Raw genomic sequence first — 16,729 nt, 5'->3', positions numbered from 1 at the left:
GTAAGCTACCAAAATAAGTTGGTCAGTCAGTATATATTTCAACCTTATTCCTACTGTGCTATTTACTTGCAGAGTGTCTTTTTTGCTGAAAAAAAATCAATTTCTGCTAAAATTGCCAGTTCACTAACTGTAGACATGAAAATCAAGGTTGATTTTTTTTTTAATGTTTGTCTGCTTTACCAGATTGCCAGCTACCTAAGCAGAAATTGTATCCATTCATCTTTATATCCTTGGTGGCCCCTAAAGAAATAGTTCTTCAGTCCTCTTCCTATGACTCCAAAATCTAACAGGCCTCTGAAAAACAGCAATGTTATCAAACGCTGGGTACCAAAACTCATTCAGAGGCAAAGCCTGAACTGAAATAGGATACTTCAAAAATCTTCATTTTTTTCCCCCTTGTGAATACTCATGTTTTACTACAGAAGTGGTACTAGGTTTAACTAGGGGTATTCTGCAGACTCTGCTGGGTGTTATGTAACATTTGGTGTGAGCATCTTACTACTTTCTAAAATTTGAAAGTGGTAAATTCCAAAATACATCTGGCCGGCAGTGGTTTCAGAAGAGGAATCATGGGCCTGCCATATCCAATGTCTAGAACAGTGTAGGTACCTGGTGAACACGAGTTGAAGTGAAGCTTGACTAATACGAGGTACTTAGAAATGGGAAGCTTTTCTGCAGCCAGGCCTTAGGGAGCTTGAGGCCTCAGGGGATAAAAATCAATGAATCAGCCCTTAGAAGCATCGAAATGTTTCCTTAATTGTTCCTCAGAGCAGTAATCACTGCTCTTCTGTCAGCCTAATAAATCTCAGGAATATGAAGTGTTAGTCTGTCAGTTAAAATTGTTCCTCTTGGTGTCCTGGAAGGGGCTTTTTGTGTGATTCATGTATTTTTTATGTTGTCTCTGTATCTTATCACTTGTGTATCTTTTTGTTTTTCTCCCAACATGTTTGTAAGGTGTCACGTCAGCTTTTTTAATACTGGTGATGTAATTGCAAAAGCACACATAAACAGTTCGGAAGGTGTGAGAAGAAATCCACAAGTCACACGGGAAAACAGCCACCAAGCCAGCATTCAGGCTGGGATTCATCCACTGTGCGGAACCAGTTGTGCTGCCAGTGGGTCAAACTGCGTATCCTGAAATTGAGCGAAAAAGAAGTGTGATACGAGAAACATTTGTTTCGTACCAAAGATACAGTGGGAAATAGCAAGGCAGATCCAATACGGGCTTCACGCTCACAGAGCTTAATAGGGAAAGCAAGACATTTATATGAAAGAAATAGAGTACACGGCAGAACATGCCAGAGGGCGTGCAGCCCGGGAGCTCGGGGGAGGGGTGGGGTCGCCCTGGCGGAATTAGGCCAGTGGAGAGGACGGACTTGTGGAATACAAGGAGGGGGCAGCCCCAGCTCTCAGGCAGCTCTGTGTTTAGTCGTAGAGATGCATAAACAGATAAATTACCGTGGAAAGTGGTGAATGTTATCACTGGGGCCGTGGAACCGTGGAGGACAGTCATCAGTCCCTGGGAAGGTGGGCAGGAGCTGACCTTCAGGCTGGGTCTTGAGGACCACGGGGTTTGCCCCCAAGGGCAGGGCTGGCTCTAGGGATGCTTCCAGGCAGAGGGAATGGTAAGATGCTTATGTGACACCAGCGTGACCTTTTATACTGCATTGTCCTTGCAGGTGAATCAAACAGCCCTCCTGGAACGATTCAGGGTGGGAAGGGTCTGCAGGGTAAGAGTCAGTTTAGAACCATCGCTCCAAAACTTGCGCCCCAAGTCCTGGCGCCCAGAGTGCTCCCGGGCCCGGCGCCCTCCCTCTCTGACCACGCGCATCCAGGCCCGTCCCTCGGCTCGAAGGCCCTGGGGATGCCCCCCCAGAATTACGCGCTGATGCAGGTGGCCGGCCAGGAAGGGACCTTCTCTCTCGTCGCTCTGCCACACGTCGCCTCGGCTCAGCCACTCCAGAAACCCAGACTGCCTCTGCCCAAGAACCTGAAGCTGCCCATCCCCCGGTACCAACGCCCAGGACATAGCAAAGGAGCCAGAAAGAAACCGGCGTTCAGCTCCTCCGACAGGGGCTGTAGCCAAGCTCCCGCCCAAACCCAAGCGGCCCCTCCCCTGCCTGAGCATCCCGAGGCCCCGCACAAGCCCAGCCCACCCAAGCCGGCGCTGGCACCCGGCCAGGCCCCGGCCTCGCTGACCAATGGGGGTGGCCATGGAGACCCTGGGCCTCCAGGGACCAGCGACCACGGAGGTCGGGACCCTCCCGCCGCCCCAGCGCTGTCCACGCCGGAGGAGCCCTCTGCCGAGCGGGGCCTCCCGAAGAGTTCAGGGAGAGCAGGCGTTGCAGGCGAGAAGCCCTCCAGGAAGCCTGCTGTTTCCAGGGGAGAACTTAGAGAACAGGTCGACCTTGCCAGAGCTGCGAGCCATTTGTCGCCAGGCGTTACTGGAAACGCGGTTCAGGTGGTCTCTTCCATCCCCGGAGGTAAAGTGCCCATCCTGCCCTACTCAAGAACGAGGGCGTCGCAAGTTTACAAAGGCGGAGCAGCTGTGAACCTTGCGGATGTTTCTCTCCCTGGGCTCGGGGCAGCCGGTGATAAGACCTCCTCCGTCCCGGAAGGCTTCTGTTCGGCCCCCCGGGTGGCCGACAGGGGACCTGCCCCACAGGTGTCGAGGCAGAGCCCCTGCGACAGTGCCTACTGTCCGGCCACCAAAGCCGACCTCAACCACAAAACAAAACCGAACGGCGGGGCAGCCAAGAGAAGAGGAAGAAAACGGAAAGTCCCGGATGAACTTCTGACATTTCAGGGTAAAAGGAGGAAACGTGTCATTAATAAGTGTAAAGATGGCAAAGAAAGAGCCAAAGCCGATCCCCAAGAATCCAAGGACCAAACACCTGGGGCTGTGAAAAAATACCGTAGCATCATGCCCAAACCTGTCCTGGTCCTGCCGGCCCTGGCTCCCCTGGCCTCGCCCGCGCCCACATTACAGCCCCCCGCGCCCGGCAGCCGGGGGCTCGCGTCGTTCAATCACTCCCTCGCCCCCGAGCATCCGGGCTGCAGGCCGGACGAAGGCCCCTGCCCGAAGCCCGGCTCGGCCTTCAGAAATGGGTTCTCCGGCCTCAAGAAGCCTTGGCACGGATGCCACGTGTGCGAGCACACCTTGCAGCCCAAGCAGCACCTCCGCGAGCACGCCAGCACGCACGCCGACCGCCGGCCCTACAGCTGCCGCCTCTGCCGCAAAGCCTACGTGCGGCCGGGCAGCCTGAGCGCACACGTGCGGCTGCATCACGGCGACTCCCGGCCCAGGAGGCTCGTGTGCTGCGATTTCTGCGCGAAGGTGTTCGGCCACGTCAGAGTCTACTTCGGCCACCTGAAAGAGGCGCACGGGGTGGCCGTCAGCACCGAGCCGCAGCCGCAGCCGGGGGACCTGCTGAGGACCAGGAAGCAGACTGCCCGAGGGATGGAGGGACCGGTGGACAGGTGAGTGGGGGGTGCTTCGGAGTAGAGGTCAGGGCCAGATTCCACATGCAGCAAGGTGGGTTTGGAAGACCCTCCCCCAGGTCAAGATTTCATAAGGTAGCTGCCACCTCTTCCCCCTGTTCTGTGAAGAATGGCCGCATTCCTCTCTGGTCTCTGATCGTTAGTGATTTTTGATGACTCCGCCTTCTACGAGCCAGGACACAGAGGTCCCTTTGAGGGACGCTGGGGACAGTTGGGCAAGAGATGAATTTTGCATCTGAAATATGAAAGAGTAACATAGTGTCTGTAGTTCTGGTGCTTTGGACAAGTAATCTCCTCCAAACTCTTGGCCACAGGATGTATACCCAAAGAGCACCATTGGGCCCAGAATACGGCGTGACAGGCGGCGGGGACTCAGCGCAGCTCTGCTGCACGGACCCGCCCCCAGGTGCAGGCCTGACGCTCAGCGCTTGCCCTGTTTCCCCGTCAGGCCGGGGTAACTCTCTCCTGTGTCCTTGTCTGTGCAGCGCTTGCTTCCCAGCACCGTAAACGAACCAGCTGAGTCATTTGAAAGCCTGCCAGGCGGGCCTGAGAGTCGTGAGTAAGCCAGGGAAGCGCCCTCGGTCTGTCCACCTTGCTCTAGGTGATGGGGGGGAGGTGGCATTGAAGTGACTACTTGTCAGCGCCGTGAAAGTTAAACATTTTCCAGCACTTTAGATCCTCGGCCCCTCACCATTGCCAGCTGTCCTAATGGTTCTAAATCCTTTCTGTTCAATTTCAGCTTGGTCTGTCATATTCATTAAAACTAAGTTACGCCTGTCCTGTTTCCTCCCGGCTTTTCTGGGGTTTCTCTGCGTCTCTTTAGGCATTTCTGTCCCTTTTCCAATAAAGGTACATAGCAGCCTCCCCAAAGAAACCTCACTTCTTAATTGTTGAACGGAGTCCATGCTGAGTTTTAGCGAAGATGTCCAGACTGCACTGGGTGCTCAGGGAAAGGGAGGGCCCTGGGGGGGGGCGGGGGGGACAGTCGCCTCAGCTGGACCCAGCGGGCTCCTGCCGCACTTCGTTTGGGACCTCCCGCTCTCCTGGTGCGCACACCTGTTGCCATGGTAGCCAAAGAACAGGTGGCTCCCGGGGGAGCCTCTTTCCGAAGCGGACCCTACCGGCGTGGGAAGCGTGAGGCCCCAGGCAGGACTGACCTTGGCCTTCACCGCGGCCTCTGCCCCCCACGCGCTCTCTGCTTGCCCCTCCTTCGGCCCCTCCTCGGTGCGTGTGTCTTAGATCCCGGAAGGCCAGGAACTGTAAGGAGAAGTTACGGTTGTGTTCTTCCATGAGAGCTGATACAGACTCTTTCCCGCCTTTCCAGGGAGACCAAGTCCAGCCTGGAAGAAGACCTCCTTCTGAACCAGGCTGACGAGGTCAAATTCCAGATCAGATGTGGCCGCTGTCAGATCACTGCCCAGTCTTTTGCTGAAATCAAGTTCCACCTGCTTTACGTTCATGGAGAGGAGATCCAGGGCCAGTTGCAAGAGGAGATCTCACCCTCCCCGGGAAGCAGGGGAGCTCAGGGAGAACTGGTTCCACAGGCTGCTCCTTTCTGGGAACATCCTGAGAGAAGAAAGCAGCTTAAGCACCGTCCCTTGGACGGGGAACTCTGTGCCGTCCCCAGATTGAAAAAGCAGCTCTACCTCCGTCATCAGAATGATGTGGAGATACTTGCGAAACATGAAGGTGCCCAGCCAGGACCCAGTGAGCCCGGAGGACACCCCCAGGGCAGCGAGGGCCCCGAGGGCCCCGGCCCTGACGCTGCCCTCTCCCCGCCGCGGCCTGGCTTTAACTGCGTCCTTTGTGCACAGACGCTGGGGAGGAGGGAAGAACTGCTCCTGCACTGGGAAGAGCAGCACAAGTGCGAGGACCCGCCGACTCTCTGGACGCTTCTCAGCGCACTCTCCAGCCAGGGTGCCGTCCAGCGTTCTGGCGAAAGCGGAAAGTGAGAGAGACCGGAAGGAAAATGAGACAGCGAAAGCGGAAAGTGAGAGAGACCGGAAAATGAGACGGCGAGCCGAGGGGGAAGGGGAGGCGCTCTCTCCGCTTCCTCTGTTCCGTGGAGGTGCTTCACGACAGAAATCAAGCAAGTTAGGGTCAGCGTTAATGAGCAGAAGTGATTTCTGTACCTACTTTTATTCTTCTATGAAATATATATGTACATATGCCCTTGATGCATATTTTTCTAACATAATGCAGTTTTATTTTAAAATTCTATGTCCTGTTAGTATCTGAGACTTTATTTCAGATTCAATAAAAAGATAAATTTGCAGATTGAAATGTAGAGTATTATAGGCTATTCTTCAAGTACAGTTTTTAGTAAAAACATGTGTGTTTGAGTTATTTCCTGTCTGTGTGCGTGTATGTGTCCTTTTGTTCACATGTTTTCTGTTTAAGTAGGTCGACAAATGTGATAAATGTCCAGGTGACAAAATCATTTCAGGCTCAACCCTGGCATATTGTTGATCTGTATCAGATTCTCTAGTTTATTTGAATATGCCATAGAGCAGCGTGTTAAATAAGGTTCTCGTCTGTCATAATTGAAAGTCCGTGTTTTCAGGACTTTGATTTTTTTTTAATTCCTTTTCTTAAATGCACGTTCTGTTGAAGCTTAGATGCTAAGTCTTATACCTGTACTGCTCCCTGTCAAAGTAATCAACCATTTCTTAGTACTTCAGCTAATAGAAAAACCACTTTTTTGTTAAAAAGTTATTTTCAAAAAGTCTTTTGAACCGGAAAATTTACAACCTGGAGAGTGAACTGGGTAGTTCAGCCCAGATGTCAGGTGTCTCAGCGGCCTTTCCTCTTCCCCAGTAACTTCAGAGGGCTGTCACCGGCTGATCAATTTTAGATGCAACTGTGCCTTTCAAGCCCGGGTCCTCTTTGAAAGTCAGGAGTAAATGATTGCCTGTTAAATTCTTGGGAAATTACCTCGAATCAGAAATGTTGCCATTTGAAGTTTCTGGCCATCCTGGCTGCAAAATCGTTTTCTCGGAATGGGGGAGTCTGAACACTTGAATCCCGGGCTTCGGTTGAAAGCGCCGCACACGTGGCCAGCCCTGTTCCTGAAGCTGGGCCCGGGCACCGTCATAACATTTTTCTGTGCTAAAGGAAGTTACCTAAACGGAGGAAGACCTAAATTCTAACTGATGAGCTAGCGGGTCTTAAATCATCTTTTTGAACGTCTCGTTTTAAAACCAAGTGTTCATAAGCACAGTTTGGGTTCAAATAGCGCAAAAAAGGGAAAACTCAACCCTTGGCTTTTTTGCAAATAGTTTTATAAATTTGAGAATAAGAAGGTAGGGATAGAAATCTCGGAAAGATTCTGCTGTGGTTCATCAATCGATCACGCTGCACCCAATCTCAGAGAGATACTATCAGACCTCCACTGTGTGAATATTTTTAGAACTCGGCTAGTCACGGGACAGCTTTACCATTCAGCGCAGCATCTAGTTTGTTTTTGGAAGAGTGGTCTCGAAGACACCAACAAATGAGATCTACCACGAATACTACTTGAGTTCAAACCATGAAATTTGACTTAAACTCTAAAGTGGTTCTTAGACCCCTCTGTCTTCAGATGCTAAGCAGTATTTCTGAAATACTGGCCAAGAAAGCCTCGGGCAGAGGAGCGGGTCTGGTTGGAGACAAAGGTGCGGGGGGCAGAGTGCATCCACCATGCACATAAAGGAGAGTCCGAAGTCCCCAAGGTTGTGAGGACTCTCCCCTGTGGCCCGTGTTTAATCCCATATTCTTGCAGTGAGAGCAAGACAGCGAGGGCTCAACCTCTGGAAAGAAATAGAAGGTTAGGATGGGCCAAGAGCAAAGCTGGGGAGATGCAGTTGGCTCTTCACGAAGCGCTCTGCCTTGGTCCCCTTCTCCTCAGGACGCTCCCTGCGTTTCGCCAGGAGCAGCCCTGTGCCACCTAGGTCAGGGAGTTTCTAGTCCTTAACGACGGCGCTTCTTCAGTGGGAATGCTGCGAAGAGGGACTCCGACGGGGGAGGTAGGATAAAAGGGGATCATTCAGCTAAAGAACTTCGGGACCAGCTCAAGTTGATTCCCCAGGGGGGTCTTGATTGACAAGCCTTCCGTGGGTGCAGACGTGGTCCTGGCACACTCCCAGCCTACGTAGGTGACCCACAGGCAGTGACGTGTACAAGGAGGTGATGTGAGGCTTACTGCCCGTGAGTTACCTTTCGAGGCTCCATTCTCCCACCGGTAAGATGGGAGCCGTGACCGCACCCCCCTCAAGGCATCTGTTGTGAACAGTCGGTGCCACACAAATAGAGCGTCGGGCACACTCGGGCCACGGAGTAACTGGTGGCAGTTATTTATTATACCTTTGGGCAGACTTGCAAGAAGAGGTATGTAATGCCGTAGAAGGGTAATTTAAAACAGCTCAGGTCGGCCCCACGTCCAGAATTCAAGGATAAAACCTCTACGGAGAACCACAGACATTTGCATCTTTGCATAAAAAGTGTATTTTAATTTTTAAATAATCAAACTGGGATTGGGATCACATGGAGGTTTGGTGTCTATTTAATCAATACAGGAGGTAAAATTCACTAGATGATTTCTGTTCTAAGTTCCACTTTGGGCCACGAATTCCTCCCCGTGGCTGCCCTCCGCGGCCTCCGCTGGCCCTGGTCACAGCTCCCACCCCAGTGTCCTAATCCTCACAGTGGGCTTGTCTGTTTCCCACCCTGGACCATAAGCCTCTTGAGGGCAGGGACTGTGTCTGCTCAGCACGTAGCCCCAGAGGATCCAGCCCCTGACAAGGAACAGTGTACAGTATTTGTTGAAAAAATAGATACGTGAGCAAAAAACGAATAAAATTGTCCCTTTCCCTTTCTATGAATAAATCCAGCTTCAGGAGCTCCCCACCTTAGAGCTAGGAAGGCACAGAGGCAAATTTGGTCTTAAATGCAGCACATCCATTTCACTTCATGTCTTTTGCTTCTTGGCAAGTTGTCCCAGAGCCAGAAAAATGAGGGGTTTTTTGTTTTTTTCTTTTTTTGCTTTTTCTTTTGGCCCTAAATTACTAATGAAAGTTACAGCATTTTAGATTTGTATTGTTTCATTAGCTGTCGCTTTTATTCATGACCTCTTTTGTTTCTCTCTCTTTCTCTGGACCTCTTCCTGCTCGAGCTTGACCGTTCCTCTCATATGGAAAGTTGTCTGTTCATCAGCACGCCATAAATAATCCAACCTGCGTGCATTCCACTGTCTTCCCTGGCTCCACGCTCCCTCCCGCCCCCCAGCTGCCCCGCTCCAGTTTTCTGTGGCCCCAGTGACATGATCGTTGGCAATAAATGCTCAGCTTCATTTATTTACTGGAATTCTCAGATCTGGACCAGTTTGCTGACGTGTTTTGTTAGGTACACATTTTGTAGAATCTCCCCTTTGTGCTGAGCTCTGAGAAAAAGGGCCCTTGTAAGGATGAACTGGGATTTAACAGATTTTTAGCTTCAACTTTATATGGCCTTCCGTAACATCAGGCAGTCGGCAGCTTATCTGGACTTGGGGTGCAATCCAGTACATATTTGAACCGTATTCACCTCTCCAGGAATGCTCCTTTTGGAGGTGAAATGTTTATCGTATCTCATATTTGGTCATGGTCATGGTTATCCCCGTAATAAAACTATAACCGTGGTTTTGCAAGCATATTTTAAACTTGTGTTTAGAATGTTAGCTAAGTAGTACATCACATCGTCCATGCTCTGAAGTGTGAGAATGTTTCAATGTGTTGCCTTAACCCTAGGAGAAAATCCGGGGTCTACTGAAGGAGACCAAATGTGACACTTGTTCTGATTTTGATGTGGAGCTAAACAGGTTTGGGATTTTTTTTTTTTTTTCAGTGAAACTTGCTCACATGTTCAAAATTGCCCACCACGCCTTGGTTAGCTTAGCCATAAAGAATTCACCTGTAATAGGAAGGCAGTACTTGCCTCTTTCAGTACGTTCCAAAAACAAAATTACAAGCAATTAGCATCACGATAGATCATGTTTTGATAAATCAGCCACTAAGTGCTACTCAAAAAAATGAAAGATTTTACCTTCTGTCATTAAGTAGGAATTTAATCTCCAGTCAGGTGTTGCAAAGAGACCTCCCACCAGGTGTTCTAAGGGCATTTGCAGAAACAGCAATGAACTTGATCTGATTATTGCCTGAGTTGTCATGCAGAACTTGCCACAAAAATTTGGCCACGGAGGAGATCCAGATGCTCAAACATACGAGCTGCAGGACCCTCCCTAAGCTCTGGCTGTTTCCGGAAGTCATTGCTAAGTGTGTGCTCTTATGAAGCTAATACACTGCTTTTTCCCAGTCTCATCCAAATTAAAGCACAGTTAAATTTTTCCTAAGGCATTCATTGAAGCAAGCCTTTTTGACAATGGTTACAACTAAGGAAAGTTGAAATATCCAAGAAGACTTAAGTCTTTTGAATGGTGTTGATTCTTTCTTGAAGCAAAGGGTGGGTAGGGGGAGCAGGAGGGCAGCAGTGCCATGTCAAGACATGGCATGAGGAACTTCTTGATGATAAAAGGAAAGGCCCAGTGGGGTGCCATAGGGTAGTGGGGAGCCTGGATCTAGGGTCCAGGCAGCAAAATGGCATTAATAGTTTGGTACCGCCTCCATGGAACAAACCAAATTTGACAATTTCTATCCAAATCTTTTTAAAACGCACAGACTTTTTGACCCAGGAACTCCACTTCCAGGAATCTGGCCTATAGATATTACTGCACGAGTTCACAGACAGATGTGGACAAAGAAAGTCGCCTGCCGTGTCAGTAAACAGAGGATATTGCAGCCATCAAGCTGTCAGCCACTGCAGCCGCCGCAGACTGTGCGCCCTGAGCGGATTCAGGATGGAGAAGCCCAGGATGCCGTCCCCAGAGAGCTAAGGTGCATATCAAAGGAATCATTTCAGTGAGCCCAGACCCTTGCGTCTTCCCATACACAGAAAATTGCTAAATTCGTTAATTTGAGATGTCTGGTTTTCTTTAATTAACAGTCATCATTCGATGTTCCGATGATCTGGGTTTTTTTTTTCTTTTTTTGCATAAACTCCTATATATCCTGGCTTCTCCCTTACAGTCCATCCGAGCGATCTGAGAGCCTCTCTCCCGGGCCTAAGTGCTTAGTATGTCCACCAAATAAAACGTAATTCTCAACCTCAAGGTTGTGGGTTTTTTTCAGTCGACACATATGTGAGGATGTTCAGTGCAGCATTGTTTATAAGACTGAACACAAATTTAAATGTCCGTCAGAGCCGGTTTAAAGAAGCTTTAGTGCTCCAGGGGATGGAATACCGTGCTGCAGGAGAAAAGATGGAAGTTGCACCTCATGTGCTGAAATCTGTATTGTGTGCAGGAAGCAAGATGCAGAACACGTATGGTGTGCTGTCATGTGAAAAAGGAGGAAGTAAGGGTGGGCGAGAAGGGGTCGATGTGTGCTTGTAATATGCATAGGAATTTTCCAGAAGGGGGCTTCAGGAAAGGGGTACCAGGAGATGGCAAAGCGGGACACTTACTTTTGCATTATTGGAATGTTTGGCTGCATTTTATTTATTGTTTTTGGATTGCAAAATCTCTTCACCGGCTTAAGCAGTAGCTGGGCTGCCATCGTTCGGGAAGGCCTCGGCAATACTGTGAAGGAAGGAAAAGTCGTCTGACCCCTTGAGCTTGAGCACCTGCTGCCTGACGGTACCGCACCACGGCCCACAGGTACAAAAGTTTGATTTCGTAAAAATAATACAGCCTACATAATCATGCACTTTGCGTCTTGAATGTTCTAATTTCTTCCTTTAATTCTGGCTCCCTCGCACTAAATTGATCTCATGACCCACCAGTGAGGCCCCAATCTGAACTAGACTGCTACAGGCGTCAGACTTGCCACCCTCCCTGCCCCTTTGTGTCCTCCCTGGGCTGTCTGTCACCCAGGCCCTCCGGTCCCTGCTGTCAGGGGCCTGATGGAACACCCGCATCTCTCCCCAGATTTGCATTTTATAGGCCTTCTGAAGGGTGGCCTCAAGCCAAAGGGATGACTAATGCTGGGAAGTTCTGAAGCCCTGTGGCCGCTAAGAAGGCCTTCTGGTGCCTCAGTAATGCCCTGGGGGGCTCCTGAGTGCCCTTTGGAAAAGAGTGAAGCCGTCACTTAGGAACCCAGAGGCATTGCCACCTGGCCTGGGCTCACCCTGAAAAGCTCTTCCAAAGTTTCAGAGTTGCTGACTCTGGGTTTGGGCTGGGTTTGAAATCGTCTCTCATTTCTCATCCTAATTCAAATAAAATGGTGCAGCAGAAATCTAGTCCTCTGAAGAAGATGCAGATTCTGACGGCATTGGAACCTACTGGAACCAACAGCCTTCCTCTCCCCTCCGCCCTCTCCCGCTCTCCTCGCCTGTGCTAAGAAGCCCACGTCGGGCCAGGTTTTCTGAGGATGTGGGTATGACCCCCTCCTTCTCGTCCTCCTGGCCTCACTGTCCTGTCAAATGTTCTGCCGTTTTGCCAGGCCTGCGGTATAACTGGGTCACAAGGGTAGAACGTGGCGGAAGAAAGGGCCGCTTACACTTCAAAATGATCTGTATCCTTCCATCATCTCCAGGGAGTGATGCTGAAATTAGACCAAGTCTCTCACTGATGCAAACAAACTCCCACCCCCTCCCATGTCCAATACCCGGTGCCGCCGTGAAAACAAAGTCTGCTTGTCACGCAGCTGTCACTTGGCCCAAACCACTCAAAGTTAACACCTAGTTAATCACATTGTCCTGTGTGTATTCCTCGGAGGGCCCTCTTTCTGAATTTTAATGTGTTGGCTTAAATAAAATCTGTCTGGTTCCCCTTTTCATAGCAGCTTAAATCTGTCCCAAGTTGCCCAAACAAGTGTTTATGGAACTACTCACGGGTCCTCCAGGGAGATTTCCAAATCAACACTCACGCGTGAGCGCCCAGCTCATGTGGAGACCCACACCCTAGCCCACTTGGGGCCCCCTGGAAAGCCAGCCCAGCACAGAGCAGCACTGGTCTGAGAAGATCCTCCGCGCTTCCGGTCACATGGGGTTACCCGGGAGATGCTGGTGCCCAGCTGTACTTTTCTGTTTGCACATGGATGGGAGCATAGGCTCTGACTCTTTCATTGATAGTAGAAGGCACTAGGAGAGAAGGAAATTGGCAATGATCGGATGTTTTCATTTTGCTTTGATTTTCATCAGTGCCCTGAAAACACTATTTCAAATGTCTTCATCATCTCGTATGGAAAATAATAACCTCAGTAATATTTGTTAACTCTGAGGGCCCTTATTATTGAAGAGGGCAATCTTATGCCAGTTTCACAAAGGACTCGTGCTTTTCTGGGTCCGGTGGGATTCACTGGCGATTTCAGTCCACTTACAACTGGGCAAATTTCCCCATCACAAAATCCATTGCCAAAATGGACACCAATTGGCCTCTTGGTTGACAATCCCAGAAGGGAAAGCTCTGGGCTCCAAAACTAAGCGATTTGCTCAAGAGTTGAGACAGTAGCAGGAAATCATGCTGTCTCGACCCAAGGTTTGCTGTCTGCTGAGGATAACGGAGAGTTTGGGGCTGCAGGGCCATCAGTGTCACAAGTAATCCATTCAGAAATAGCAAAAGGCCTTCTACTATAACAAGGAATTTAAAATAGTCAGCCAGACTTAAGCATACTTGGGCATTAACAGTCTTTTAACTTAGCGGGAAAAAAACCACTGCGTCTTAGTTGGTGGCGAAGCTGATGGAGGGGAAAGATGAAAGAGCTACTTCTGAAGTGAGCGTGTTTGACAAATTTCAGGAAAACAGGGTAATGGCTCTCTTTCTACGCCTTGTGGCTGGAAGTGTGATTTGCACAGACCGCATCAGGTCTCAGGTAGAGTGAATCGGCTCCGCTGCGCTGTGAGGTTGGCATTAAACCTTTCACGCCTGGGCCTTCCCCGGCGGTCCAGTGGTTAAGACGCCGCGCTCCCACTGCAGGGGGCGAGGGTTCAATCCCTGGTCGGGGAGCTAGGATCCCGCATGCCATGTGGCACGGCCAAAAAAATAAAAAATAAACCTTTCACAGCGGGCAGCCCTACAGTCCAAATTGCAGCCAATCTAGCTGAGAGCTGCCAGTTTCCTACTAAGTGCAGCCTGACGCGGGTGCCTGTACAACCAGCAGCAAGCTTATCCCAATATTTTGTCACATTCAACAACATCTTTGAGAAAATGTCTTAAATGGACAATTCTTTTAGAAGACCATAAAAATAAGATCAACAACCACTGAAAAGTCTGTGGAATCTGAAGCATGTAGAAAATCACCCCCTGTACCCCATGGGCTGTATTATTTCCCCCTTTTAAACCAATATTTATCATATAACCGTGGTTTTACAGCCAAGCCATCCTGAACATGTCCCGTCCAGGGAACACGGGTGGAAATGACCCCCCCGGCTCTGAGACCCCCGCCTTGGAGCTGAGCCTCTCCCGCCCCCAGCCCTGCTCTCTCCCCTGCAGGGAGGGGCTGCCTCCCCCCGCCCCCCGACTCTGCTCTGCTGGTCTCGCCTCTCCATCTGTGCGCACGTGGTCGCACGTGGTCGCACGTGGTCACTCGCGGTGGGACCGTTCCCGCGGAGGCCGCCGAGCTTCCACGCCAGCCGCGGGAGGCTTCCTCCTCCTCCTCAAACCGGGACACGCTTTTTTACGGGACCCCGAACTGGGAGGCAGCCCTCGATTTCTCCCAGTGAGCGCTTATTCTTTGTTTAGTCTCCCTTTCTGCCCGCCCTTGGGTCAAGCCTAGGGGAAGGCGCTGGGAGCCAACCCAGCCTCAGCCCCCCAGCGGCCTGCGAGCTCTGCTCCCACCTTCAGCACTTCTGGGTGGGCCCTCTGCACCCGCAGCTGCGGCCTGGGGGGTCGCCAACAGCGGTGTCAGCCCCCTCGAGGGCTCGCCCTCACCCCGCCTCCCCAGCCCCTCCCCAGTGCGGGGGGGAGGGGCCCGGACACCCCGAGAGACCGGCAGCAGCTGCTCCCGTCCCGTTCCAAAGCCCGCTTCTACTGCCTCGGCTTGTGATTCACGCAAATGGGCGTGGAGTGGAGTCCCGTCTTCGTGGGTGAGTTTGTTGACTGAAAAAAAAAAAAGCACAGCCTGAAAGTTGCCAGTTCAGGAGTCTTACTGAGGACTCTAGCCTGGGGATCAGCCTCTGAGATCGCTCTGAGGGACTGTTCCAAAGAGGTAAGGGAGGATATATAGGAGGTTTTGCTGAAAAAAAAAAAATGCAGTCCAACATCAAAAGATGACTGTTAATCACAAGAACAGACACCTGAGGTTAGTGATTTTAGTGCTCTTCTGTGTATGGGAAGAGGCAAGAGTCTGGGCTCATTGAAATGATCCCTTTCGGAGCATCTTCCCAGGGCCAGCACCTGGCTTTCTCCCTCCCGAGTCCCCCCACCAGGGGGCAGCTGCAGTAGCTGATGGCTTGACGGTGGGCAGCATTCACTGTTGACCGGCAGGGCAGGCAACATTCTTTGTCCGCAAGTTCTCACCTCCCCAAGGAAGGCTAAAATCCTCAACTGTCAAACCTACCTCTATAGCCCAAGAAGCACAGTTCGCTGGGTTTTGTGAACACGATGCTATCAAGTGATATATACAAAGTGCAAGAAACAAGGTACCACAGGCACAGAACATACACGCAAAATGCACGTTTTCAGGACGTTTAATTAAGAGAGAGGGGGCTGAAGAATGAGACTTCAAAGGAAGCATTCAACCTGCACCTTCCCAGAGTGAAGTGGGGACGGGTGGTTTCCAGAATAGATGCCCAGATGGGCATTTGAGCTGTGTCCTCTCACTGGATCACCTGCCCTGGCTCTAGGGGCATCGGAGGGTCACTTCTGGTAAATGAAAAGCAGGCATGTGGAGACTCTGATGAATGTCTTCATTGGAATCGTCCTGCTGTGGAGGTCAAGGAAACCCACGGAAGATTCTGGTTTCCTAAGTAAGCTGTGCTTCTCAAGTTCAAGGTGCTGTTTCTTTCATGGAACTTGATTAGCAACTAATTAAACGGAGGAAGGACAGTCCACAGCACAGGTGACCAACAGGGTTCCCGCTGCAGACAGGTCGAAGCAATTAAATGTGTGAACCACGCTGTTTGTGTGTTTCCGGGGCTGTAAAAGTGATGGCCTGGCTAAGCAACAAAAACCACAACCCTTGAACACCACGGCCAAGGCCCACTCTTCTATAAAACATGTGTTCCCTTCTCCGAAGCAGGGAGCATCGCCAACTCAAAAAGTAAGCCCAGGACCGGTTTCTTCTGAGGTGGGGAGCAGGGCACAGCCCACCGACAATGGCCGATTGTGATTCATTAGTGGAGGGAAATTCGGAATTGAACTTCACCATTGGGATTTACTTGCATTTGAAGGCAATGCAGTTAGCACTCCATCTTTCAACACTGAAAGTATTTTGTCCACTTTTCTATCCTTCTGATGAATTAAGGGCTTATGAAAGGTGAGGGGTTGAAACATGAGCAGCTGAAGCTCTGAGTGGATCTACTTGCCAGTTCGGGCTGGATGGAAAAACACAGGGGCCAATTTTACATTGTTTCCCCACCAATTCCCATCAGCCATGAACTGTGATGCTTTCCTGCGTCTGCAGTGAGTGGATAATAGGAGTTCCCGGTCCTCCGGTTCTCCAAGCTGTTTTGAACGAGGTCTGCTAATTGAATTCAGTTGTTTGCAGTTTTAAATGTTCCGTATTTTCCACAGAGCAAGAATGTATTAAACTCATTTCATCTGTCATCCAAGAAGAATTGGAGCCTGCATTTTTATTACCAACTGACTCGTGTTCACCTTCATCCTCGAATTTTTTCTGAAATGTTTACAATGTAATTAAAAACAATCAAGTCAAATGATCTGTTTGAATTGGTCCCTTTGGGGGAAGATGAAGGAGCAGGAAAGGTGCCTGCGATGACATCATTTTGCATCGTTGCCTTCTCACACAGAAATACATCGTGTAATCTGGTCACCAAGAGCATTCTGTAATGTCACTGCTGATTTAACAATTACAGAATATTGTAATTAAACGTTCAAACGCTCTCGTAGGTTTTCCCATTACAAGTGATCCTGGAACTTGATTAATTTCAGCGTTTAGAAAGGTCCTGGATTTGGTAATGTTGCTTCCTGCCATGCACACCTCCAGGGAAAACTATGATCTGAATCCTGAAGTCGGACCCAATTAAACTCTTGCATCTT

The 16,729-nt window shown here is 50.2% G+C and overlaps 1 protein-coding gene across 17 annotated transcripts in view; it reads left to right on the top strand.

The window, feature by feature from the left end:
- ZNF438 (zinc finger protein 438) overlaps positions 1 to 5,783 on the top strand; it is a 169,559-nt gene extending 163,776 nt beyond the window's left edge. For 9 of the 17 annotated variants that reach the window (XM_036842552.1, XM_036842550.1, XM_036842555.1 and 6 more), the window contains 2 exons: positions 1,680 to 3,480; positions 4,826 to 5,783. In XM_036842552.1, the coding sequence (XP_036698447.1) occupies positions 1,680 to 3,480; positions 4,826 to 5,453 (2,429 nt within the window). In that variant the 3' untranslated portion in view covers positions 5,454 to 5,783. Of the gene's footprint in view, positions 1 to 954; positions 3,481 to 4,825 lie in introns of all 17 variants that reach the window. The other 8 variants (XM_036842545.1, XM_036842542.1, XM_036842544.1 and 5 more) reach the window with 2 other exon arrangements.
- The last annotated feature ends 10,946 nt before the right edge of the window (positions 5,784 to 16,729 follow it).

Source organism: Balaenoptera musculus, chromosome 2 (assembly GCF_009873245.2).
Source record: "Balaenoptera musculus isolate JJ_BM4_2016_0621 chromosome 2, mBalMus1.pri.v3, whole genome shotgun sequence".
Lineage (NCBI taxonomy): Eukaryota > Metazoa > Chordata > Mammalia > Artiodactyla > Balaenopteridae > Balaenoptera > Balaenoptera musculus.
The sequence above is the reverse complement of the archived record's forward strand: the minus strand, read 5'-3'. Positions and strand labels throughout refer to the sequence as shown.